The 25,623-nt window shown below is 30.4% G+C and overlaps 4 protein-coding genes across 6 annotated transcripts; 1 reads left to right on the top strand and 3 right to left on the bottom strand.

Moving 5' to 3' along the window:
• Positions 1-1,677: 1,677 nt before the first annotated feature.
• LOC137807745 (uncharacterized) lies at positions 1,678-7,071 on the bottom strand. 3 transcript variants are annotated; one of them, XR_011080597.1, is made up of 5 exons: positions 6,745-7,031; positions 6,311-6,433; positions 3,821-4,334; positions 2,502-2,671; positions 1,678-2,059 (listed from the first exon to the last, which is right to left on the bottom strand). XR_011080597.1 is itself a non-coding variant. In XM_068608523.1 (3 exons), exons 1-3 carry the CDS (start codon positions 6,965-6,967, stop codon positions 1,914-1,916), a joined length of 492 nt encoding a protein of 163 aa, XP_068464624.1. In that variant the 5' UTR covers positions 6,968-7,071; the 3' UTR covers positions 1,678-1,913. The 3 variants fall into 3 exon arrangements, 2 of the variants coding, with proteins under 2 accessions (XP_068464624.1, XP_068464623.1); XM_068608523.1 differs by lacking the exons at positions 2,502-2,671; positions 3,821-4,334 and having other exon boundaries at positions 6,745-7,071; XM_068608522.1 differs by lacking the exons at positions 2,502-2,671; positions 3,821-4,334 and having other exon boundaries at positions 1,678-2,062; positions 6,745-7,032.
• Positions 7,072-10,189: 3,118 nt separating this feature from the next.
• On the bottom strand, positions 10,190-11,629 carry LOC137807744 (eukaryotic translation initiation factor 5A-2-like). Its single transcript, XM_068608521.1, has 5 exons — positions 11,257-11,629; positions 10,913-11,035; positions 10,750-10,806; positions 10,567-10,641; positions 10,190-10,460 (listed from the first exon to the last, which is right to left on the bottom strand). The coding sequence occupies exons 1-5, from the start codon at positions 11,377-11,379 to the stop codon at positions 10,356-10,358; spliced, it is 483 nt and encodes a 160-aa protein (XP_068464622.1). The 5' UTR covers positions 11,380-11,629; the 3' UTR covers positions 10,190-10,355.
• A 3,522-nt stretch (positions 11,630-15,151) lies between these two features.
• On the bottom strand, positions 15,152-16,885 carry LOC137807743 (uncharacterized protein At5g01610-like). Its single transcript, XM_068608520.1, has 3 exons — positions 16,727-16,885; positions 16,122-16,176; positions 15,152-15,777 (listed from the first exon to the last, which is right to left on the bottom strand). Exons 1-3 carry the CDS (start codon positions 16,811-16,813, stop codon positions 15,395-15,397), a joined length of 525 nt encoding a protein of 174 aa, XP_068464621.1. The 5' UTR covers positions 16,814-16,885; the 3' UTR covers positions 15,152-15,394.
• A 1,688-nt stretch (positions 16,886-18,573) lies between these two features.
• LOC137805930 (WEB family protein At1g12150-like) lies at positions 18,574-20,477 on the top strand. Its single transcript, XM_068605805.1, has 2 exons — positions 18,574-18,789; positions 18,970-20,477. The coding sequence occupies exons 1-2, from the start codon at positions 18,685-18,687 to the stop codon at positions 20,416-20,418; spliced, it is 1,554 nt and encodes a 517-aa protein (XP_068461906.1). The 5' UTR covers positions 18,574-18,684; the 3' UTR covers positions 20,419-20,477.
• The last annotated feature ends 5,146 nt before the right edge of the window (positions 20,478-25,623 follow it).

The following is a 25,623-nucleotide window of genomic DNA, read 5'->3' as shown; positions in this document are numbered from 1 at the left end:
CTTAGTTGCGGAACTTCCTGAGTTCCTTCAGCTGTATACGCAACCATATGCTCGTCCGGGTCGTTGGAGCCATCATACCGATCCCTGTTGAGACCTTTCCACTTGTCCGGCGGTGGAACTTCAATGACAACGTTGGTGAAGGGGTGTCGGCGGGCCAAGTCAACCGTGACAGTCGTCCTGACCGACTTGTTGAGACAGGATTCACCATCCATCTCATGGGTGGGAGTCTTGTCCCTTGTCTCCTCAACCGGTCTCGGGTTGGGAGGGGAGGTGTAGGACCTGCTGACAACATTGGTCGGTCCAGCAGATGGTCCTCCCTGCATCAACTTCTTTTTCATCTCTTCATTCTCCTTTCGGAGAGCCTGTATCTCTTGCTCGTTCTTCTAAGTGAACTTTTCGGTCTTCTTCCTCATCTAGGCTATCTCTCTCTGTAGAGATAGCAACTCTACAGCATCGCCTCATCGACTTCACTCATCCTCTCCATGCTTCAAGTTGATACCATATACTTTCGTTCTTCAACTAGTTTCTCTCGACCCCACGGTGGGCTCCAATTGTTCCTGCTAGGGAGATAAGACCTAGAGAACTATTGACTGGCTTAATTTTCCTCCTTCTTGTCGGGCGGTCAACTCGCACTTCAACCTACTCCTTCAGCCTTCCTATAGCTCCTCCTTTGGGTCTCAGTCACCTGATTGCTTAGTCTCTGGGAAAGATGTCGAATGGGGGGGGGGGGGGGAGGGTACTCTTACGCTCAAGTTAGCAAATGGGCATTCGACACTCAAAAGTATACAGTAATTAGTGACGTACCTGTTCTTTGAAATGTGTGATACTTATATTACCTACAATGAGTTTTTCTTATTGGACCAGGTTAAGAAGTTGGTCCGCATATAGGATCGCATTACGCTGACTCAGCTTAAGTGTGATAAAATTTATATCATCGATCGACCCGTGGGACTTGGGCTTAGGTCAATCAGTTCGCTGGTTCCACCGAAACCGAGACTGTGGTTAGTCCCTATACCAATCCAATAAATATTTGTTTTCTGCAATCAGTTTAAAAGGGACAATTTCTTTTATCCTTTTTTCTGTCATGGTTGGCCCTACTCCCTCACACCCACATAACTTTCAGATGTGAAAATAATAAATGCGATATCAAAACGCTTTGTAGCATTTCAAAACAACTTTATTCATCTTAGAAATCAGAAAAGCTAAAACATGATACATAAGTTATTTTAAATACATTTTTTCTAATTTTATTTTCTTTTAATCTAAGGATTAAAAATGAATCACTTGTTAAAATTATCTATTAAAAAATAAAAAATAACCCTTTTAAACGGTGCTAAGAAGTCTTCTAGGAGACCCTATCATGGTACTGGATTCATGGTTGGACAGATAAGTCATTGACCAACACAGAATAAAAAAATATTATATATATTTACCCTAATTTGACAAATCTAATCAAATTTAAAATATTTATATAATAAAATACTAATATGTGAAATAGTGAATAAAGTTCAAAAATGACCAGAGACTTAAAAAATCTCCACCATCGAGCCGAAAGCAGGGATACCATGTTCATGAACCAAAAATAAGAAGTGGACAATAGGTCTTCTCCAGTTTAATTAATTAAGCAAAAAATCTCAACCATTTATCAGAAATTTTTTTAAAAATCGAACAAATCTATAATCACACACATATATGCAAGTTTCTTATTAAATAGAGCTTTTTTCCCTCTAAAGAAGTCAGTAGCCTAGAATTATGCTTAACAATAACAACCCGTGTAGATGTGAATCCTCACCCAAGACCAAATGATATAATATAAAGTGAAACAATTGTTTTTTGTCTAAAACTTAAGGGAGTGGCATGAGCTTCTGTTTTCAATACATGTGTATTGTATACATGCTTTCTGCAACTAAGATTCATCCCTGTGGCAACTTACAAGCATCTTTGTCATCTTTTGCTTTGAATTTGCCAAGCTTCTCAGCAATAGTTCTGCAACGGCACTGATTTCCAGGCCGCATAACATCTCCATAAACAGCCATCTCAATTATATCAAGCTCCTTATCTGCTAATTGATCAAAAGTAGAATATTGAGCTAAGAAACATGATTACACAGAAATTTGTGCCCTATACAATTTGTTTGTACAACTCCATACCTATAAGTAATTGTTAATTAGACATATAATTCTAATAAATATGTCAATAATTGGTCTGGCCTCTGATCTGTTAGAAAAATAGAGAGAAAACTAGAGAGAGAAAAGAGGACATTTTATTGCATTTGGCACACGAAAAAAATGGATTGATTATTCTTTTTATAGTAGAGTATCTTTTAGTTATTACAGACTTTTCAGGTAAACTCACCCTTTCATCTTCAGCCTCCCCCTTAATTAGAAAATTCTTAACAAATTTTCGGCATACCAAGTCTTTTTCTTAATCTTGTAAAATCTATAAACTTCAGGAACTTCATGAAAATGAAAATGTCTTGTCTTCATATGAACAAGCCCCACCTTTTTCTCGTCAATCCTTTTCTTAAACTTGAATGTCCACTGAATTTTAATTGCTTCATGACCTTTAGGAAGTTTTGATAACTCGTAAGTGTCCTTCTCAATGTTGTATTTCTTTCGGGACTTTTTTCCACCTTTTGTCTTCCATGGCTTCATCAAAGGTTAGAGGTTCACTGTTAACAAAAAGACAACAAATCATACAATAAATTCAATTTCATCATATCTCTTAAATGCTACTCGTTTTTCTTGGCTTGAGGTGGAGTGGAAAACTCATTTCATACTACAACTTCTTGATCACTTTTTTAGAATAGGAAGAGAAATCATAAATTCTTTCTTTCTGCCAATTCCATGCTTCTTCATAAAATCCTACGTCTCTGATTGAATTATAAAACTTGTAATCTTTTGAACTAACATCATAGCCAATGACCACATGTCACACTTTATTATCATGCCATGCTCCCAAAGACTCTAAAATGGTCAACTCTTGGTTTTTTCTATTATCATCAAGCTTGAATCTTCCATGCTTCTTGAGGTGTTTGGTTTTTGACATTCCTTGTAGGAGAGTGGTTAGACAAAATAAACGGAACATGAAACAGCATTGGCTCAAAATTCCTTGGGCATAGATTTAGCTTTTCAACATTCTTCTGCTCATATCAAGAATGATACTCTTTTTTCTCTTTCACACCACATTTTGCAGTGGAGTTCTTATGACCATTGTTCAATTTGTCTCCTCTATCATATCTTAAAACCTTAATTATAGCCACTCTCCTTTTCTATAAGAGTTTTTTTTTTAAATTACAAATGTCTCATTTTCTTCAAAAAAAAGATACCCAAATTTTCCCATTAAAAAAACATCAACAAAGGGCAACAAAACCTTTTTTACTAAATGAAAGAGGATGCACACATTGGAGTGCACAAGTAGAAGAAGCTCTTTCGCTCTCAATTCAGCTTTTATAGGAAATCTTCTTTTTGCATGTTAGCTGTAAAGACATGTTTCACACAATTTATTAGGGTGGTTCATGCGAAACATCCCCATTACCGTACTCTCATCTCCTAAGGACATGAGTGCTCCAAAATTCAAAATGATCAAGACCAAACATCATATGTCAACACCGTGTTTCAAAGTGAACAACACTCTATTACTTGACATAAACACATTGCAGAGTTTTAATCTTTAGGCCACAAACAGTTCTCTTTAATGAGAATTTAATATGCCTTCTCAACAAGTTGCGGCAAACTCAAAATATCACTTAGTTTAGGGATATAATAGACATCCTTGGTTAATTTATGAGTACCATCTTTTAAGGAAATTAAAATTGTACCTTTCCCTTGGATTTGCATCTTGGAAGAATCACCAAAGGAAACATTCTTTTTCACCTTTTCTTCAAGCTCCACAAACTCCCACTTGTAATTACAAAATGATTACTTGGTCCATCATTATCATTATAACATTCAACATGGGTTTTACACTCCCTAGAAACTGACCACATTTATGGCGTTATAACATTCAACATTAGATTTATCATATCTACTTTCATTTTCTCTACCAAAATTATTCTTCCTTTTTTCTCTTCCATGATCTCTAGTGGGTTTTCTTTCATTATTATCAAAATTGACATAATCTCATCTTTCACTTCTTCTTTGGCAACAACCACATCCTCTTCCAAGACCATCCTTTTTGGGTTTTTTCTCCTCCATTTTCTTTCAAAGAAGCTTTGACATTGTGGACTTGTTCTAAACACTCATCATGTCTTCTTTTGAACCTTTATTCAAAAGCTTGAAGTGAACCCATCAATTGGTCTATGATCATCAATTCTATATCCTTTGACCCTTCAACTGCACAAACCACAAAATCAAATTTTATGGTTAATGAATGAAGAATCTTCTCTACCACAAACATCTTCCACATTCTCTTCATAACTCTTAATTTGATTCACAATCATTATCACCTTATCGTTAAAATACAAAATTGATTCAAACTCCTTCATACTCAAGGATTCAAACTCTTCGTGAAGAATTTGTAGGCACACCCCACAGGAGATTTTCAAAATCTCCCAAGCTTGTTCGGAGGTGAATGCATTAGACACCATCTCAAACATGATGTCATCAAAACCTTGATAGATATCGGTAAATGCTTGTTGATCCTTCTTCTTTATCTTCAACAAAGCCTCACTCTCATTTGGAGACAAATGATTCTCAATTTTATTGGGTATAACATTTATCCACAACCTCCCAAGCATCTTAATACCCTATAGCAAGGCCTTTTTCTGACCGAACCAATTGTTGTAACTCATTGGTAAAATGAGCCAATTGAAACAAGTTCAAGATTTTGTCTATCATCTATCAACTCACTACGTGTGTATCTCAATTTTGTTAGAAAAATAGATACGAGAGAATAAACTACCCATCATAATATTAACTCAGGGATAGTGGTTGCCAATCAATTCACTCAAGATCCATCTAAAAATGTAGCCAACTAATTTTGGAGATCTTCACAATCAGGGTGAACAATTTAAAATAACTAGAACGATACATTCTTAATGGATTCAATTAAAATGGAGCATTGACTAAACTAAGAAATTCACATAAAACACATGAAAGGAAACTAAGACACAAATAGAGAATTTCAGCTAATCGTTTTCATTACTTTTTAACAAAGGTGAAGTGGTCCATAACTCATAATGTGTAGAGCACAAGAAGTGCAGGCAAAAGCGTCTATTGCTGAAATTGAAGTGTGCAAAGCATTTAGTCAAATTCCAATCCGAGCGACCAAGACACGTTAAAAAAATTATGCAGATGCTCCCCAATGATTCAAGCTATAAATTGAAAAAGCCAGCAATTGAAAGAATCATAACTATTACCTACAACAATTTGGATTTGGGGTTGTATGTTGAAGAGGATGGAGGTTCTAATTTTACTAAGGTGGACTCATTTTGAAAATAGGAATTGTGATTTTCAGTCCCTAAATAATACTATCATTCGGTTCCTCCATGAACAGAGCTGAATAAAGGAACTCCAGCACCAAAGATGGTATACCGTTGGTATCTACGACTGAATACCCCACAAGTGACATGGCCGAAACCGATGCTTAGGAACCAATGAGCATCCCTTTGTACGACATAATTACATAACCACGGTTGGTATCTATGACCGAATACCCCACAAGTGACATGGCCGAAAACCGATGCTTAGGAACCAATGAGCATCCCTTTGTACCACATAATTACATACCCACGGTTGGTATCTATGACCGAATACCCCACAAGTGACATGGCCGAAACCGATGCTTAGGAACCAATGAGCATCCCTTTGTACGACATAATTACATAACCACGGTTGGTATCTATGACCGAATACCCCACAAGTGACATGGCCGAAACCGATGCCTAGGAACCAATGAGCATCCCTTTGTACCACATAATTACATAATCACAGTACAGAACACTACCTAACGAGATTATTCCGATGACTCATCCTAATCCAGGTCCAGTATCGAGATCCCAAGGATCCTAAAAATATGCACTTGGTTGTATAAATATGGACTCCAACTAAGGCAAAATTAAGGCAAAGTTACGCATTCAAGAATATTTATTATCCTAAACCACCAAATATTGAGTACACTTAGGCATCCAGTATCTTTTTGAAGTTACCCCCTGTGCGCCGAAGACCAGAACCTAAGTAACATCAGTGTCTACGAGTAGCAAGGAGAGCCCTTCCCGGCCCATACAAGAAGAACAGACGAGTAAAATGCAAAATAAGAGAATAAAGAAAGAGTGAAACAGAAAGATAGACAAACAAAGAAGCAGGCATACCAGTAAAATCAACCTCACAAGAGTAGTCTTTCAATTGATTTGAATCAATGTTATATTTGTCCGATTTGAGTCTGTTAACTCTTGATTGAAGTATTTGACAATTATCTGCAGTGGACTCGCCACCTACACCGCAACATCACAGGATAAATAGATAATTATCAAATTACCAAATAGCCAGTCCAATTGTATGTTCATTCGAGGGCAAACCTAATACAAACAGCACAGGTTTTTATCCTCATCCAGTAACTTCTTTTTATCTGGAATTTTCTACCAATTGTCATAAAAAAAATTGAAACTATCATTATCATTATAATTTAGTTCTATCTTCGGTCACTTCCCAGAATATTCTCTTAAAGAAATATGATATTGATAGAAGAAGAATGGACTATGGAAATGACGCAGAAGAAGTGAATGGGTTAAAAAAAGAATGAAACCTTTAGAAAAGGGAATGATGTGATCGTACTCGTAGCAGAGGCAGCCGAGGCAGTTGTAGAAACGTTTGCAGACAATGTTACCGGCGGCGTCTTTGCGCCACCTCTCAGGGTGACGACCAAGGACAGTATCAGCCTTGGACCAACAGATAGCCTTGGCGTTAGAGTCGAAAACCCTCGGTCTTTTCTCGCCGTCGCCTCGAGAACGATGCGGAGAAGAACTCATCCTCCTCCTCCTCCTCCTCACTCTCACTACAGCACCGAGGGAAAAAAGAAAAAACAGCGGAACGCTAAGATCTATGGTTTTATTTTATTTTTAATAAATAACATGCATCTCTAAATATCTTAATAAAGTATCATTTATTAAAGTAAATAAATATTATTTTAATATAAAAATAAATATTTATAATATATATTACTGAAACTATTTAACTTGTTATTAATGATTTTAATATAAATAAAACTAGGAGCATATTGGTTATTTTACTAATAATATTAAAGAAATGAAAGTTTATTTTTATAATAGAGTGTGGAATATTTGTTTATTATAATATATTTTTTCTAACACGAAGCAAATATCAATTATTTAATGACTAGTACTATTTCTCATAGAATTGAGATTCAAAGTGAAAAATTAGATTGATAGAGATTTTATATTTTAGATTGAGTTGTCTAGAGAGTAAAAATTCTGAATGGGAGAAATAGTGAGACAAATATAATGATTTCTTACACACTCAATAATCTTCAACCATGAGACTTCAAGTCCATCAATGCTACACATTTAGATGCTCATTTGATTGATGAACAACCAAAAATATCAAAAAGGAAAATTATAAAAAACAGTAAAGGAATTACAATATAATTAATAAAGGATGAAAAATTATTAGAAGAAGTTACTTTCATGAAAAAAGGGTCAAAATGTTTCATGAAAGAACACATCTCTTAAAATAAAATATTACTTAGTCTGTAGATTGTAAAATTTGTACCCGTTATAGCTTTTAGGATAACCAAAAAATATATATGAAAAGACACATGGAATAAACTTGTTTCTAAAGAAAATAAATGTTGATGCATAAGTCAAACATTAAAAAAAAATAATGATAATCAAATTTGAATCCATGAAGAATCGGGTAAAGTGATTTCTGTTACAGTAACAGAAAGAAAGTCTTGTTAATTAGAAAGATGAGTTTTAACCATTTTTAAAAAATATTTATAACAATTGAAAAACATCTTAAATAGAGATAATCATATCACTAAAAAGATAAGAAAATAAAATAAATATAAAAATGCATGTATAATATTATATTAAAATAAAAAAAATATAAAATAATTAATTGGATGAAGATGACATTTACATATAAAAAAGACTATATAATAGTAATATATTAATAAACTAAAAAGTAATAAAATAAAATATCAGTAAATATGTAAAAAAATAAAATAATTGATAATATAAAAAATATATTTATAATGTATATTTAATTCTAATATTCACTCATCAAATAGTTTTTTAAGTATAAGGAATAGAGGAAATTTTTAAACTTCAAAAACAAACTAATTAAATATTTTATAATATATCATTTATTTTAACTTTTATACTAATCAGCTTAACAAAAATGTAACATATACTAAATTGTGTATTTATTTTATTTTATTTTTCAGTTTTTTAGTATTTTAAGATATGAGATTAATAATAGAACATACAACGAAAAAAATACAATAACTAAATCTACAAGTATAATTAAATTAATTGTTCTACTAATAAAAAATAAAAATTTAAAAAATGAAAACTGAAACTACAAACACTAAAAAATATATATCACATTAATATTTTATTTATGTGTCATTTCATATTTATAAACTATTTTGTTTTATATTTTTAAATATTTGTAATAACAAATTAGTTTTCTAGCTTTTAATTATAAATTATGAACTAGCTTTCAAATTTTTAATTAACTGCTAGTGTCGATTTAACTTCACTAAATCTAAAAACAATAACCAATTACAATCTATTTGAACAAGTGAGGAAATAAAAACAGAAAATAAATTAATAGAAAATGAAAATAAAAATGAATTATAATTAAAAAGCATGTATTATTTGAATGATGGAGATAAGAAAGAAAGAATAAAAGTTATTTGTATCGCTTTATTTGGTTAAATTGAAAGATAAAAGAATACAAATTAACCAAAATTAAGTAAATTACATAGTTATTCTTATATTAAAATAATAATGAAAAATGAAGTTGTATATAAATGATATGAAAAAATATTAAAATAATAATATTGGGTTTAAAAATAAATATATATAATAAAAGATAAAATTGTAATTAAATGATATGAAAAAATATTAAAATAATAATATTGGGTTTAAAAATAAATATATATAATAAAAAATAAAATTGTAATTAAATGATATAAAAAAATATTAAAATAATAATATTGGGAGTTGTAGTGTGATTGTATAAAAAATTAGGTTGTCAATCTATCATTACCCAATAATAATATAACTCTTTCTATACTTAATTACTTGTAACATAAAAAAAATAAGGACAAGATAAAATTATCTTTATACATCCATCCATGAATAACAATTTCTTTAAATTTTGCAAATCAACAAATGAAAAACAAAAACAAAATCACTTGAATAACACAACCATAAGAAAACCAAAAACATTGATAAATTATATACATAAAAAACATACAAATAATAATAATAACAAAACACAAGCATACATACACAATTCCACTTTTCGTATAATAAAAAAATGTATAATAATTATTAAAATCATTATTATATTAAATTTATAAAAAAAAACACTAATTTCATAATTGTATTATAATAATTAATTGAGTTTTAAAAATAATATATTTATATAATATAGGAAGAACATTATATATATATATATAGCTATACATTAATGGCATAGATGATGAAATGGGTTAAATAAAAATTAAAATAATGCAAAACAAAGATATGATAAAGAAAAACAATAGTTCATGAAATATTTTTTTATTTTTAACTTTTTGCTACTGAGTAAGTTGGCCAAATATAATTTTATATTTTTCTTGCAACCAAGGAAAAAAAAATATCATCACCAATATAAATCACACATAGAAGGGATAATGCAGCCAAGAATGAGCAATGGTACAGACTCAATAATGATGCAGAATCAGTTCACCAATAAACTCGTCTAAACAATGTCACAAGAAAACTTTCAAACGAATTCAAAATGTGGAAAAACATGCTTCTTTTAAGTAATGCACATTGATAATTTCTCATGAATTTTACTAAATTTGGTGATATCTGTAACTTCTTGTTTTAAAAGTTTTAACTATTTTCTTCCAAAACCAAACCCCTTTCAATCAAATGAAATTGCTTTATCATTCCCTATTTATATCATGCAAGTTTCCGGGGATGAAAATAACTCATCATATCGTACCAAAAATATTTTCCCACCACAATACTCCTCGTTTATAATAAAATCACAGGACAACATAAAAACACCATTGTTAAGACTGGTCTGACTAGAATCTATAAGCCAGGTCTTGAACAAACCAAAGTTTACAAAAATATTTTTGCTTAAATAGAAACAACAAACTGCCAGCATACAAAGCTAGTTCTTCGGCCCAATATCCTTGAGAGCACAAATCTGTTCCTCACCCATAGCAGACATCACAGACACAACAAGGTCCTTGCCGTCCGCAAATCCTTCCTTTATCTGCAAAGAGAAATCAATACAATGAAAACAACGAGAGAAAATCCCCACAAACAATAATTTGTATTGGTCAATCCAAAAGGGGAAAATTCTCTTAAATTGAACCAACCTGAGTCAGCAGACTGTCATCAGTGGGGAGCCTGAGGTCATCCTTAGTGTTCCCATTTTCGGTAAGCAGACTCACCTACAATAGTTTAGTAGCAAACTCAGGTTCAGGTTTCGTAAGCAAACTAATTATACTATTTACAACTAACAATAAAGAGGAAAAAACTGAACAGAACAATCTACTTACAAATCCATCCTCAGATATATCAATTAGCTGGTAATCAGTACGATTCACATGAGGAACCTAACAACAAACATTTGCAACAACTTAGGACAATATTGTTTAGGTTAGGTTAATCTACCACAACCATAAAAAAATAAAATTAAAATTAAAAGACACAATTGCATACATCACAGTTGTGAGATGAGGGCACAATATCCTCAAGCTTCTTGGCAGTGAAAATATCAATTCCAACGAAATGACACTTAGCGTGACCGTGCTTTCCGGTTTTGGAAGTAGAGACTTCCACAACCTGATAACAATATAGATATAAAAAAATTAAAATAAGCTACAAAAATCAACATCCATATACATAAATAAACTGACAAGACAAACACAGGACATAAAATCAACAGCGATTTGAACGAATTGGAAAGAAATTAACAGTAGTAAGTGTGGATCTAAGAAGCGGAAACAAAGCAATGATGGAAGAAACCCTAAAAAAACAAATTAGGGTTTAAAAATGTAATTGACCTTGCAGGGACGGGCTTTGATGACTATGTAACCGTTCTTGCGAATTGTACCGGCTTGCTGAGGGTAGGTTTTGGAGGCTCCGGCGTCAGCCTTGGACTCAAAATGGTGCTCTTCGTCCGACATGGCTTTGGATTGAAGACAGGGGATTTGAGAAGTGGCGGAGAAGAGCAAGTGAGGAAACACAAGTACAGATCGCTGTGTCTATATAATATATTCCTTCGCCACCAAACTGAACCTATCCAGCTAGGGTTTTATTTTCCTTTGTGTATCAGATCTTCTTCTTTTTTGTTTTACACCGTTGGATCTTTCACATATGCGTCAGATGGACGCTGTCATACTTGGGCTTCAGCCCAACAAAAACAACCCAGCAGCCTTTTTTATTTTTCTGTTTATCTAATAAAAATCTAATACTAAATTAATAAAGGATCAGGATAATGATGACACCCAAGTTTTACAAAACTTATTCATTGGAGTTACTTCATGTAGTATAAAATTTAACGCTTTGACCAAAAAAAAATATTATTTTAAAAGTAACTTTTCTTCTAATAAATTCAGAAAAAGTATTATTAAAATAAAATGTTATAGAAATATTAAAACAAAAATTATCATGAGATTTTTAATGACATAATACACTGAAAAAAGTAATTTAAAATTCGGTGCAATCACAGTTGAAATGTACATCACCTTAAATGTTTAATTACAAATTTTATTATTTATTTATTTTTAAGTTGGTTGCTTCACATTATTGCATTATTTAAAAGTTTATGATAAAATGAATAATAAAATAGTATGCAATCATTAATTTTTTATAAAATTTAATTCTATTGTTAATTTTGACAATATTTTTTCTCAGTTTTAAAGAAATAAAAAACACACTTTCTGTTCTCACATTTACATTAATACATTTTCCACAACTCCAGGTTAAATGTAGACCACACTTTCTTACTCTCTTTTTTATCGCATATAGTGTAAACATGGTAGCTCTATCTATCTCTTCTAGACAAGTTTTCTTAGTGTGACAATTGTCACACAAGATGTTTCCTTATAAAACAGACAAATATGTCTAAGTTTTAGGCAAGATACTATATAATTTTTTTTTAATATAAATGCAAAGTAAGTTAAATACCTCTATAAGTTGATTGATTACAAATAGTAGTATAGCACTTGTATTAAAACAAAATCTTCTTGTGTTGAACATTGAGGAAAATAGGATGAACCATTCACTTAGAATACACGTGTCACACACAAAAGAAATATGAAAATAGAATAAATGATATATCGTATATTAAAAATTCAAGAAGTGAATATGAAAGTCAAAATGAATAATGTTTGAGATACTTTTGAAATTAATAATTACGTATACACCTTATGAAGACTTTTGAATCACACAATTAGTTTAGCAAATAATTTTGAAATTTGATGTTAATTTACCATTTATTTGCTTAATTATTCATTAAGTCAATAAGATAATTATTGATCTAAATGAGATTAATTATTTAGGAATTTTTTTTATTTTTGAGAAAATTTTGTTGACTCCATTAATAGTAAAAAATACATTGACCTTATAAATTAAAAATACATAAAATATTAATTTATTATGATGTGAAGTGTGTATTTTTAGTAATCATATTTTATAACTTTCAGTAATTATAATTTGATTATATATATTATTGAAGTAAATAGAAATGAATGAATCAGTTGAAAATTTTGCAATTTCGTATAATTACGTTTAATCAATCCGTTTCAATAATTTTTTTTATTTTTCTTTTATTTCTTTCAATTAGTTTTTACAAGTTTTTAATAATGTTAATATATTAGATACAATTTTTTATCGACTAAAATGTAAAATTGAAATAAACATGACATTAGTTAGTGTGAACAATTAATTTTAATTTGAAAATTTGATCAGCTATTATAACTGAATGACATCACAAGATAAAATAGTTACAATTAAAAAACTAAAATATTTATAAATTTATATATATCATATAATATAATTATTAATCTAAATTACCATATTTTATGTAATTCCTCGAATATTTTGATAATAGATAATTTAATTACAAGCATACCTATATCCAATTTTCTCTATTAAAAACTTAGTCAAACCATCTTTCAACATAGTGGTGTATCATTATTTGACATTATTAATGCAAATAAGTTAATGAACCAACCAATTTTGTTTAGAACCATAACATTACTAAAAACATCAAAACAGACGTAGAACATAATCATCACTAACTTCTCCTCCACATACTATATCCTCCACATCTAATCTTGCAATTTAAGTGAGACCCTTCTCAATAATACTTACTTATTAATCAACATTTTTAATCACTTCAAATCTATAATCACTTTAATAATTACTTAAAATCCATTATAGTGTGAGTTCATGTTATAATCCAAATATTTTGTCCATATATATGACACTCTTGATACTAAAGATAGGATGTTTTCTAGAACATATGTATTTCTAGAGCACACAAACACGTATTCATCAAAATAAATCTTAAGATAAGAATTTTTTAGAAAAGAAGAAGATAAAGAGTTGATAATACAACATGGAACTTGCTCCTGTGTATTATTAAAGAAGAACAAAAATGTCATTTGCAAAAAATAAGTTGAATAAGAGGGACCACCTTTTGTCACTGTCACGTGTTCCTATGAATTAATAATTTGTAGAAAGTTTGTTCAATAAATTATAAACTAATTTTAAATATCATGGCTGCCTCTTTTTTTCAAATAGTGCTTATTTTTTCATCATTAAACGTTTACTTGATATTATTCTATTAAAAAATGTGCATATTACATTTTTATTATGTCTTATCATACTCATCTCGATAGTAAAGGAACAAGAAAATTACTATATAACAATCAAATTTACAAACTAAAAAAACTTAGTCACTGTATTGACTAAATAATATATTATTTTAGAGATTAAAAAATTATTGGCATTTAAAGTAGTTTTTATTATTAATAAAATGGTTTATAAATTGATATTTAAATTAGTTATCAATGTTTTAACTACTTACTACTTCATATTCTAAATTGTGCGTGGGACTATATATTATGGGTGGTCCAATAGCGGGTGGCCTGATAAGCCCAACAAATACTCGCTAGGATAGGCTCGAAAATGGCTCTGATACCATGTTACGAAATGGACTTTAAACCTAACTCAATCCCATAAAACCGGCTCATAGGGTTGAGGTTTGCACCCACTTATATACAATGAAAGGCTCTAATCTCTAGTCGATGTGGGATCTCCAACAATTATTTTAGTGTCTAAGATTAATTTCTATTTAATGATTTTTTTGTAATGAAGATAAAATATGAGAATCAGTAATGATGGTTGATTTAATCATGTTCAATAAGTTTTAAATACAAATCCTATATTTAAAATGATCGTAGCAAAAGATATGGATACAAAGTTTCTAGAAGGAAACTAATACTAATTTTGTTTTTTCTAATTCTTAGTTTTTTTTTTTAGTTTTTCTTTTCTTATTCTAGTCTTTATTGGATTTTATTTTACATTATATCTCTTTAACTAAACCTAGAATGACTGTATTGTTTATATATATATATATATATATATATATATATATATATATATATTTAACTCTTTGCTTTGATCTAAGTATGAAAAATAAAAAGAAATATTCCTTCTAGTATCTTTTGTCTTCCTTTTTTCTCTTTTGTTTATCTATGTTCTATTTTATAATATGGTATCAAAGCAATTTTTGAGTCAATAATAAAAACTATTTAGATATCAATAATTTTGTATTTTTTAAAATAATATTTAATTTAATTAATAATATTTAATTTTTAATTTTAATTACTATTTAATGATTTTATTGTAATATATATTTATGAGCATGTAACATTATTGACATTGCAATTTCATCACCATGTGCACTTTTATTGACATCATTCATGGTTCAAATGTGAATTTCAAGTGAAACACCATATATATCTCTACATATAAACTTTAGCAACTCTTCAAAACAGAATCATTAAAACATTACAAACACATACTAAACAGTTTAATTGGTCTTAGTACTATAAGAATAATTCTAGTTCGCATTCAATAGTCGTAATAAACTCTTCAGCATATATGATTTAGAGTTCATCATCAGTGCTTTCAAAATTCTTCTACCTTAATAGCTTCACGAGGCATTTCATAGGCATCCTTGGGCCTTGATTTCTTAACTCCAGAAGTAGTGAACCACAATTTGTCGGATTTGTAACTCTCAACAGCAACACTGGTCACCTTGACCCACACAAGAACCTTGGTCTTCATTCCATCTGTAACATTCAGCTTACCCTTTGCTAAGCTCCCTTTCACACGTTTTGCATACCTCACAATGGATGAGTCCTTGAAGCACACCTCACAGGGAGAGGACAAGTGCACTACCAACTTTCCTTTCGATACATCAAACTCGTAGCATGTTATGTTGCGGGGAAACAGACCAGGTGGAAGGTTGTACTCTCGAAGAACATCTGGTAAAGCCTTCTGGGATTTTCCTATTAATTACAAAAGAAGATTACGTACCTCAAAGATAAAAATGTTTCATAAAGTTGAGTTGAATATGATATCAGAGTGTATCTAGACTTAGATGTAATTTCTACATGCAAGCCAAATAAAAGGAACCAAACAATGAGTAAATTGTGGGATAACAACAGGTCACCAGTTGCATAGCTTTATAGTAGATGACATGGAAAGATTAGGTGGACTAATTCTTTCAGCAATACCAAATTTGCCTAAAGAGAAACTGGGTTCAAATGCAAATATCATTGAGTAGCGATGAGAGTGAAGCTAAGAAAGATGGATAAGATGAGAAGTTGTGAAAACAATAGGTGGTTGGTACCTTTCAGCTTGTTGATGAAAAGTTTTGCCTTCTCTTCCACAGTATTTGAGAGAGACTGAAATTGCAAGCAACGTATAAGCCTTCTTGCACAAAAAGTATTCAACCTCTCCCAACAAATTAATTTACATAATTCTAAAGGTGTAGAGCTAAGTTCGGATGTTTGTAAAATAATAAGAGAACAACAATCACCTTTTTCTGATTCTCATATCATTGATCGTTCATTGCAAGATCGTTCAGAAAATTTATCTAATAGCATGATTAAACCAACCCATCACCAGTAATCATATCAGATTCAAGCATTTCTTTTTTTCAGAAGAACAAATGCACTTTTCATTTCCTCCATGTTTATTTTCAAATAAGATATGATCCTAGTCTTTTCCACACTTGCATGCATCATCTAGGGGCAATTAATAAGTATAAGATTGCTAGAAATAGTAGCAAATATATGGCATCAAATCTTAGTTCTAGCATCTTTGTACAAAATCAACCAAAAAATTTACTGAAAACAGAGAAAACTCAAGCATTCAGGCAGAAAGTTAAGATTTGAGAAGGTGGTTCTAAACAAATGAGATTTTTCAGAGACAAAAAAAGACTGAGACACATACTGATAGATCGTCAGTTATGTGGGAAATCTCTGCCTTGGCTTTCTTGGAGATCCAAGCACTTCCCAGTGCAGTGAGAGCCTTATCCATTCTTCTTCAACTTTGCCAAGTCTCAGTTTCTCTCTTTCAAAGAAAGGAAAATCAAGTTTTAAACACAATGGTATAGAACGTGTCTCTGTCATGGATGGTAAGCCACACAACTCAAGGCGCGGCACAAAGAACTTTCAAATAAAAACTATAAAATAAATCACTCAAAGTGACAAAAAAAAAACATCATCGAAGAAGGTTAAACTACAAAATTTTCTCTTTTAAATGGGATTTTGAGTTTGAAATGGAAAAACTGGACCAACACTGGAAAACAATGACTCTCATTAAAAGAAGTTACATCAGTTTTTTTGAGTAGTGCTTCAATGTTGCAGGTAGGATCTTAGCTTGCCTTGTAATCTAGATTAACAGTAATTTGAATGAGTTTATAGTTATAATTGTTGTATAAGTGGGTGATGTTTCACATTCAATCACTCCATTATGTAAGATATGAGGTTCGCTGTACCATAAAACATGTCAAACAAACAATGATTTCCCAACTTAAATCTTAGATCTAACGTGGTAACATGTTTTAATATTTTTTTTTTCGAAAATGTACAATTATTCTTCTTCTCTATAATTAGTCTATATCTAATGATTTGCAGTTATATGTGTTCTAGACTTCATTATATCCAAAATAAGATCCGTTAATCTAAACAATTTTCAAGTCTTTCTTGTTTGATTGAAGATACAAATAATATCACATGCCTACAGTGATAAAAAAAAAACTGAATTACATTTTTTTATTTATTTCGGACATAAAACACAAAAAGACAAACCACAACATCGGTTAATTTAGGCTTTTATACCAATTAAATACTTTTCTAAATATAAACCTAAATCAATGACACAATACTGGAGCATGTTCTTGGACATTCAAAGAGAGAATTAAAATTAAAACAATGCCCCTCTCATCACATTAATCCATCCATCTTTTGTTAAGCCTCTTTGAGAAATGGAGTAAATAAAGGATGCAAGAACACTGCCCATTTTTTAATAGCTAAAGTTTCAGGTTAAAAAATACTTTTATAATTATATTACAGACAAGGATATATCTATACGTATTATCTGAATAATCAAATCCATTAAAAAAATAGTTACTATTTTATGGATGGTAAATATATGATTAAATTACCTATTTTCACAATTGAGATATTTAACAAGACAAACAAAGGAATAGCTATTCCACACCAGATACTATTGCACGTGAGAAAGATACCACAGAAAACATACAAATAAAACAGCATAGATAAAAAAACACTACATAAGAGCAAAAATGTTTGCATGGAAATGTACAAGTTTAGAGGGTAAAGCATAAACCAACGTTTATTTTCCTTCCACCCGACGATTCCAAGAACCAAACAAGAATAATTCTTCGACGGCCATACTCCATGACAACTTCACAACATTGTATTATCCGTAATGTTAATCTCCATTAATACAACTTCCAAAACAGACCTCCATCATGATAACTTTAATGTTTTTTTTTTCTCTTCCTTCATCTTATTCTCTCTGCCTTTTTTTCCCATTTTCCTTCCAACCTTGCCTCCTACCCTCGAGTCAGGTATCTTCTTATCTTCTCTGATACTTCTTTTACTTTTTTCGATGGGTCCTCACACACTATTTTTTATCTATATATCTATCTTACATAAGACTTCTACCTGATCTTTACCATCTGCATACCTATAAAATAAAGAAATTGGATTAAGTTGTTTTTAAGTTCATATATATTTAATTTCCCTAGTTGTTTTAACCATGTTGAACAGTTCTGTGTTTGATGCTCTTTTTACCGTGTTTTGACAGATAACCTGGGATTTTGGAGTTAGTTTTGACTTTCTTGTGACATTGGTGCAACAACACACTAGTTTTGCAAAATCATGGGTAGTGAGATAGATACTAAATCAATTGAACCGGTCCGGAATGCTGTCTCTTTGTTTGGAGATAAAGGTGATAAGAAGAAATATCAACCTGCAAGGAGTAAGGTAAGATAAGTAAGAAATATAGTTTTCAAAGGATTTTGGAGAATTAGTTTCCTTTACAAAATACACTATCTATACACCGTGACGTTTAATTGTTAGTCCCATTCACTCGGGTAGATTCGATCCATTAATATCATGAGAGATGACATCTGAATTCATGATTTTGCTTTATTTGTTGGTCAGAGTGATTGTGGAAAAAAAGTTGAGGAGCTGACAAAGGAATTGGCCAACAACAAGGTACAGTTAGAAGCAAAGCATGCTGCACACATGCAAACACTTCTTAAGCTGGAGCAAAACCAAAAGATGGTTCACGAATTGTCCACCCTATTGAAGAAATCTGACATTGAAAGAAACAAGAACATGAGCGAATGTTCAGAATGTAGATCTCGCAAAGATGAGCTTGAATACAAGATGAAAGAGATGGCAGATCAAAGTTTGGAGGCTGCGAAGGTCCGGGACCAGTTTGCACATGTTTTAAGTGAACTGAAGGCCACACAAAGGGAGCTTCTTAACAAAGAAACTGAACTTGTTGCTGCCAGAGATTCAGAACTGAACTCTTTGACAAAAGCAAAACAGTTGGAAGCCGCCTTGGAGGCTGAAAAGGAACAGAAAGAAGAACTTCTGCAGCAAGTGAAGGAGCTCAATGAAGTTATTCACAATTCAAAACTAGCTGCCATTAAATCTGAGAAAGAGAACTTAGCTTTATTGTCTGAGAAGGATGAGCAAATTGATTTCACTACAAAAGCTACTGCTCATGTACAACAACAGCTAGAAGATATGAGAAAGCATGCGAAAATGTTACAGGAATTACAAAATCAACCAATGGGTATGTCTACAGTGGTTAATTCTCTTCCCCTGGAACCTATGCAAGCTAATGAAAAACTCGTTTTATCTGAGGATTCTGCTCCCAAAACCATAAACCACACAGACCAATTAATTGACATGGAACTAAAGGACAGAAAAATAAGGGATCAATCTGTGTACATTCACACACTAGAAATGGCAATGAGTCAGTTAAAGCAAGAAGTTACGGTTGCAAAGGAAGAAATAAATGCCTTGAATATTACTAATGAATCACTCACATGTGAGTTACATGAGGCTAAAGCAGAAGTAAACATGAACAAGGGGAGCGGCATTGAAACACAGGTGGAAATTGCATTGCTGAAGTCTAAGCTGGAGGAACATAGGCTGCTTTACAAGAATGAAAAGATTACTCATGAAAATGTTTACTCAGAGACAGAAGCTGAAGAGAGATATAGTGAGAAGAACATTGAGCATGTGACAGGAAAATCCTTAGTTGAGAAGAGAACTGGAGTTGAAGGAGTGGTAGGGGAAGTTGGAAGATTTTCAGAGTTTGCATTGATGAAAAAAGAGTTGGATATTGCATCAATGAAAATTTCGGAGTTGAGGGCTCGTGCAGAACAGGCTCAAAGCAGAGCTGAGTTTGCTGAGAATGCTAAAGCTGCACTAGAGGACAGAATAAGGAGACATAAGGAACATAGACAGAGAAGGAGGCTTGCTCTTACTGCACTTAGGGAGGAATCTACCCCTAAACCATTTACACCTTCCTCATCATATGGAACACCTGGATCCTACCAGCCCTTAGGTAAGGTTCTCAACATGAAGTTGTGAAACTCTAACTCACTTCTATGTCACTTGTCACTTTTGTTAGTTGTTAATTACATTTAGTTGCACTGTTCCTCAAATATTTGTTGTATTAAAGCAATGGGATCATCGGTTTGGTCTTATTTTCTATACCAATATTATTCTTATACGAAGACAATATATGTTTAAGGCATGTATGATCAGGGACGCTATCAGAAACAAATATCTGAACAATTTTTACTGTAACAGGTTATGCAAATTTTACGTTGATCTGATACCTGGTTTAGGTTAAGTTGGGCCAATGACAAAAGAACCTTGTTCGGACTGTTGGGCTCAATACTAACTCAGATGGCCCACTTCATAGGAACATTCCGTCCCAAAAAATAATGTTAGCCATTCTTAAAAATAAAGAGTTCCGCAGCGAAAGGAATTATCAAGTGCATTTCATTTTTGTTATTTTGTAATGTTATTTGGAGCTAGAAGGTTCTCGATGATGATGTTTTAGGTCCAAAGGGTGTATTTGAATCACTGGGTTGGGTGATTGAATTGGCTTATATAACAAATTGTGTTCAAGTTTTCCATAGAAGAATCCACTAATAGTATTTTTTACTCTAAATAATTTATACAAGTTTAATTAAAAATGTAGCAATTAAGAATCTTAAAAAGTCAAATATATAATTTAACTTATTATTTAATTAATTAAAAATAATAATTAATTTATATTTTAAATTGTTATAAAAAAAAGTGTGAAGCATATACACGTATTACATGTTCTAGAACTTAATTTTAGGCATAAAACCATGGATTAACAATCAGATTTCATTTAGTTTTGATGATGTATTTGAATTATGAATTTATGAGTATGAAATTTACTTATTCCACCTCTCTCTGTCTCACTTGTTACACTACCTGGCCTCTAACACTTACAGTGAGGTGTGTTTTGAAGATTAAGGAGAGGTAATTACATCTACAAGGTTAAACTCGTACTAGGTTTAAAACATCATTTGAAATATTGTATTTTATATAAATGAGTGATTTTTTTAGACATAGAGGAGTCATTTTTTAAATAAATGAATAGTTTATTAAATATTTATGATAAACTTTAAAATTGAATAAATAAATGTGCTTTATGTCTAAAAATAAGTAACTAACGTATTACATCAAATGAAAAAAGTTGTTTGTTTGAAAGTGATTACACAAACCTAAAAGTTGGTTTTCCTAAAATACAAGACAAAGTTCAAATATTTCTAAATAAATTATGAGATTATTGAAAAGTTCTTGATATAATTATAGTCTAGCCTAAAAATTACAAGTGATGCTAGATCTTTTTATCTTCCTTCAATATAAAAACACTTAATCTTGATAAATATTTTTTTAATTAAGAAACATGATAAATATTGTTTGCAAGTTAAAGCCACGTTTGTTATTCCTTGTTTCTAGTCCTTATTTGACAAGGAAAGGCCAAAAAATGGGGACGTTGAACTATGGACATTTTGTCTTCAATTTCCACAAGCGTGTGCTGGTCAATTATTCGTGATAGATATCAATTTAATATATTCATGCATTCATATAGTCTTATGTGACATTTCACACTTCAAAGTTCAAAGTAGATTGTTCCTGAATGAGGGGTGAAAATCTTGAAGTCAATATTTGTCTATTAACTATTCAATATGGATACCAGGACCTAATATTATATTTCACAATCATTTTTAGAAGCAATCATTCCAACCCATTTTTATTGTATATTAAAATAATATTAAATCATTAATTATATATTGTATTGAGAATGATTATGGATTAGATTTTTTAAAATCTAATCTAAATTTAATCAAGATCTAATAAAATAGATTGATTCTAACATTTATCCATTCTAATTAAATTAAATTAATTTGAATTTTCTAATTCAAACTAAATCAAGGTTATCAATTAGATTAAACTTAAATTAAATTTAAATTTAGATTTAAATTGAACGATCCAATCTAATATAGATTTAATTATATTCAATCTAATTTAATGTTGGCTTAGTCTAATTAGACTCAACTCACACGATTCGATCCAGTTTGATTTAAATTTAACTCGACTAATCTGAGGTCGACATAGTTTGACCCATCTTGACATGGGTTAAGCCTTACCCAAGTTACTATATGGCCCAACTAGATCCATCTTGTCTTGAGCTCTGCTAAATTCAACATAACCCATGCATAAATTTTGTCTAATCCAATTTGATCTTTCTTGACTTGGACCTAAACCGACATAGACCTAACCAGACTTGGTCTAAATTGGGCCCAATCTAACTTAACTTAAGTTGAGTTACTTAACTCAACCTAATATAGGTATGACTTTATCTATTTGGGCCCAACTTGACTCAATCTAAATGGATCGATCTCGATTCGAATGACTCGGGATCGATCCAACTTGACTTCACGACTTGACATGACTATTGTTCGATTAGCTTGACTTGGACCCAATCTTACCAACACTCACTTAGGTCTAGCTTAGCCCAGTTTGGCTTAGTCTTAAAACGCCTTGATTTAGGTCTAACCCGACTTGAGGTTGTGCCTAGCCCAACTTAACTTGAGTGTGACGTGACCAAACCTAACTTAGGTTGGCCTGATCTAAGTTGAATTCGGCATGATCCGATCCAATTTCTTGAGCTTAACTTATATAATTATATAATTTACATCCAATTTAAATTTAATTAAATAGATAAAACTTAAAATTTAAAAATATAAATTTAAATTTGAGATGAATTCATTAAATTCAAAAATATAGATTTAGATAACTATAAATTAAGTTTGAAAAAAAAATAATTTTTATTGGATATTTAAATACTTGAATGAATAAAAAATTATTATCTATTTTATAATAAGTAGTTATCGATAGAATATAATTTGGAATTAATATGTGTATTTGAATATTTATTTTAATGTGGTTGAATATGGTTTAATTTTTATGTACGCGTGAGCCAACCAGGATTATATCTAACAAAAAGAAAGAAATAAAGTGGATTTTGATCAAGAGAATGTTCTTCCGATAATATTCGATAACATTTGTTTTTCGACGGCATAATCGTGGGTTGCTTTATTATCTTAAATCAATAAATAAATCTCTGCTACAAAAATTATTGACAGCCAGAAACTTTTTTCAAACAAGTGATTTACTTATTTTTATTTCCGATAAAAAGGAGTCTTAGCAACACACTTTGATATTTTGGTTTAAATATGTTGAAATGATCAATTATAAATATGAGATGAGAGCAATAGATTCATATTATTTTATTATTTCTAAAAAATTTAATTATTAATAAAAAAATTATTAAACACGTATTTGTTAACATTTTTCTTTAAATTATATACGATGCACAGGATTTGGAACCAAAGTTGGAGAAGAACATCATGGTTGACCTGATTGGAGGTTAACAAATAAGATTTTGCTTCTTCCAACCATTTCAAAATTGGCACCTTGTTTGTGATGAAATGGGTGAATTTGTATGTTGAAAACAAGGAAGAGATTAAAAAAAGTGCTTCTAAATTTAGTAAGAGGTGGGAGAGCAAGTGAAAGCTGGAGATTAAATGACCAATGCAACCTAAAACATTGACTTAATCTGTCCATTAGTAGACAAAGTTAGGTTAAAAAGTACTCACTTAGTCAAATTCATACTTTAATTAGGATCTATACTATTGACGTAAATGATACAGTATCATAATATTATTATTTATCTCATCGTATACAATACATTACTATTTAATTACTTATGATTGCTTTATATTAAGTATTTTAAAATGTCAACTCAAAACATATAAGAAAATATATTATTGTAACCATTTCATTATAAACAAAATCTTACTTTCTTAACTAGCTAGATAATTGTTAATTGTTTAAATTTTTTACTGAAAAATATAATTTATTTTTTAGTTTTTGTACATAGTTAATACTATTAATTAATTAAAAATCATGTGTAATATGACTTTAGGATATACATCATATATAAAATAGTTGTGAAAGATTAAGCAGACACGGAATATGTTCCTTTCACTTTATGTGAAAAGTATGAGACGAGTTTATGTTTTAAACTAAATAATTAAATTTGTTTCAATCTTTTTTAAAATACGGGGCATGTAGCTTCTTACCGATTGTGAAAAGGGGAGGGTTTTAAAAATGTTACACGAATGATGTTGTTGTCACAATAGTGTGGTTTATGTCTAATATTTAAGGTTCTCCATGGAGAATTTTAATAAGAAACCTTTTTATAATACTAAAAACATTTACAATAATTATTGACTTACTATTGACCGCGCCGCTCTAAAATAATCGGAATCCCACGTTTCATAGATAACTAAATTTATATATATATATATATATATAAAAGTAATTTTTATTTTATTAAATTATTTTTATAAGATTAAGATTAAATTAAATATTTTATTAAAAAATATTGTTATTATCTACGAATTTAAATTCATAAGAAAATTTAAATTTACTTACGCATTTTAGTCACCAATATCAACATTTTAATAATAATAAAAACTAATTTAAAAACCAAAAATTATTTTAATATTTAAAATATTTTAAATTTAATTATTATAATAATTAATTATTTTATATTTGTAAAATTGATTTTTATTTAATGATTTTTTAGTATATATATATAATATTATGTGCTCTAATGTTTAAAATTCATTTTGGTAATTTGAACAATAGGTTTAAAATTACCATAATCAACAAGTAAGACTAATATTTATAGTGAAGAGATAAATTGATGGTGAGATATTCAGTCAAATCCGTTGATTCATCATATAAATTTTTACACAGTTTTGTAACGGGAATAATGAAGAATGAGGTCTTTTAGAAGTTGTGTCACGTGAAAGTCCCACAGAGGATTGTTCTTGTTCACTCAGCTTAGTGTTCTGAAGTAATTATAATTAATACATGTTTAAGTTAAAGTTTAAAACATTAAGTATGATTAAACATAAGTTTAGTTTAAAATAAGTTTAGCGTAACTTATTTATGTTTCGATACTCTTCTTCTTAAAATACTGTTATTAAAATGAAAGTTATTTGAATAATATTTAAGAAAAAACATTTTCATTTCATATCCGTAATTACTAAATGGGTATTAATTTTATATTGTGATATTAATATTATTTTTTGTTATTTCTTTCGTATATCTAAATGGATAATATATTATTATTGTTATTTTATGATGTGACGTTAAGACCATTGTGCATATATA

This window comes from Phaseolus vulgaris, chromosome 3, assembly GCF_000499845.2.
Source record: "Phaseolus vulgaris cultivar G19833 chromosome 3, P. vulgaris v2.0, whole genome shotgun sequence".
NCBI lineage: Eukaryota > Viridiplantae > Streptophyta > Magnoliopsida > Fabales > Fabaceae > Phaseolus > Phaseolus vulgaris.
The sequence above is the reverse complement of the archived record's forward strand: the minus strand, read 5'-3'. Positions and strand labels throughout refer to the sequence as shown.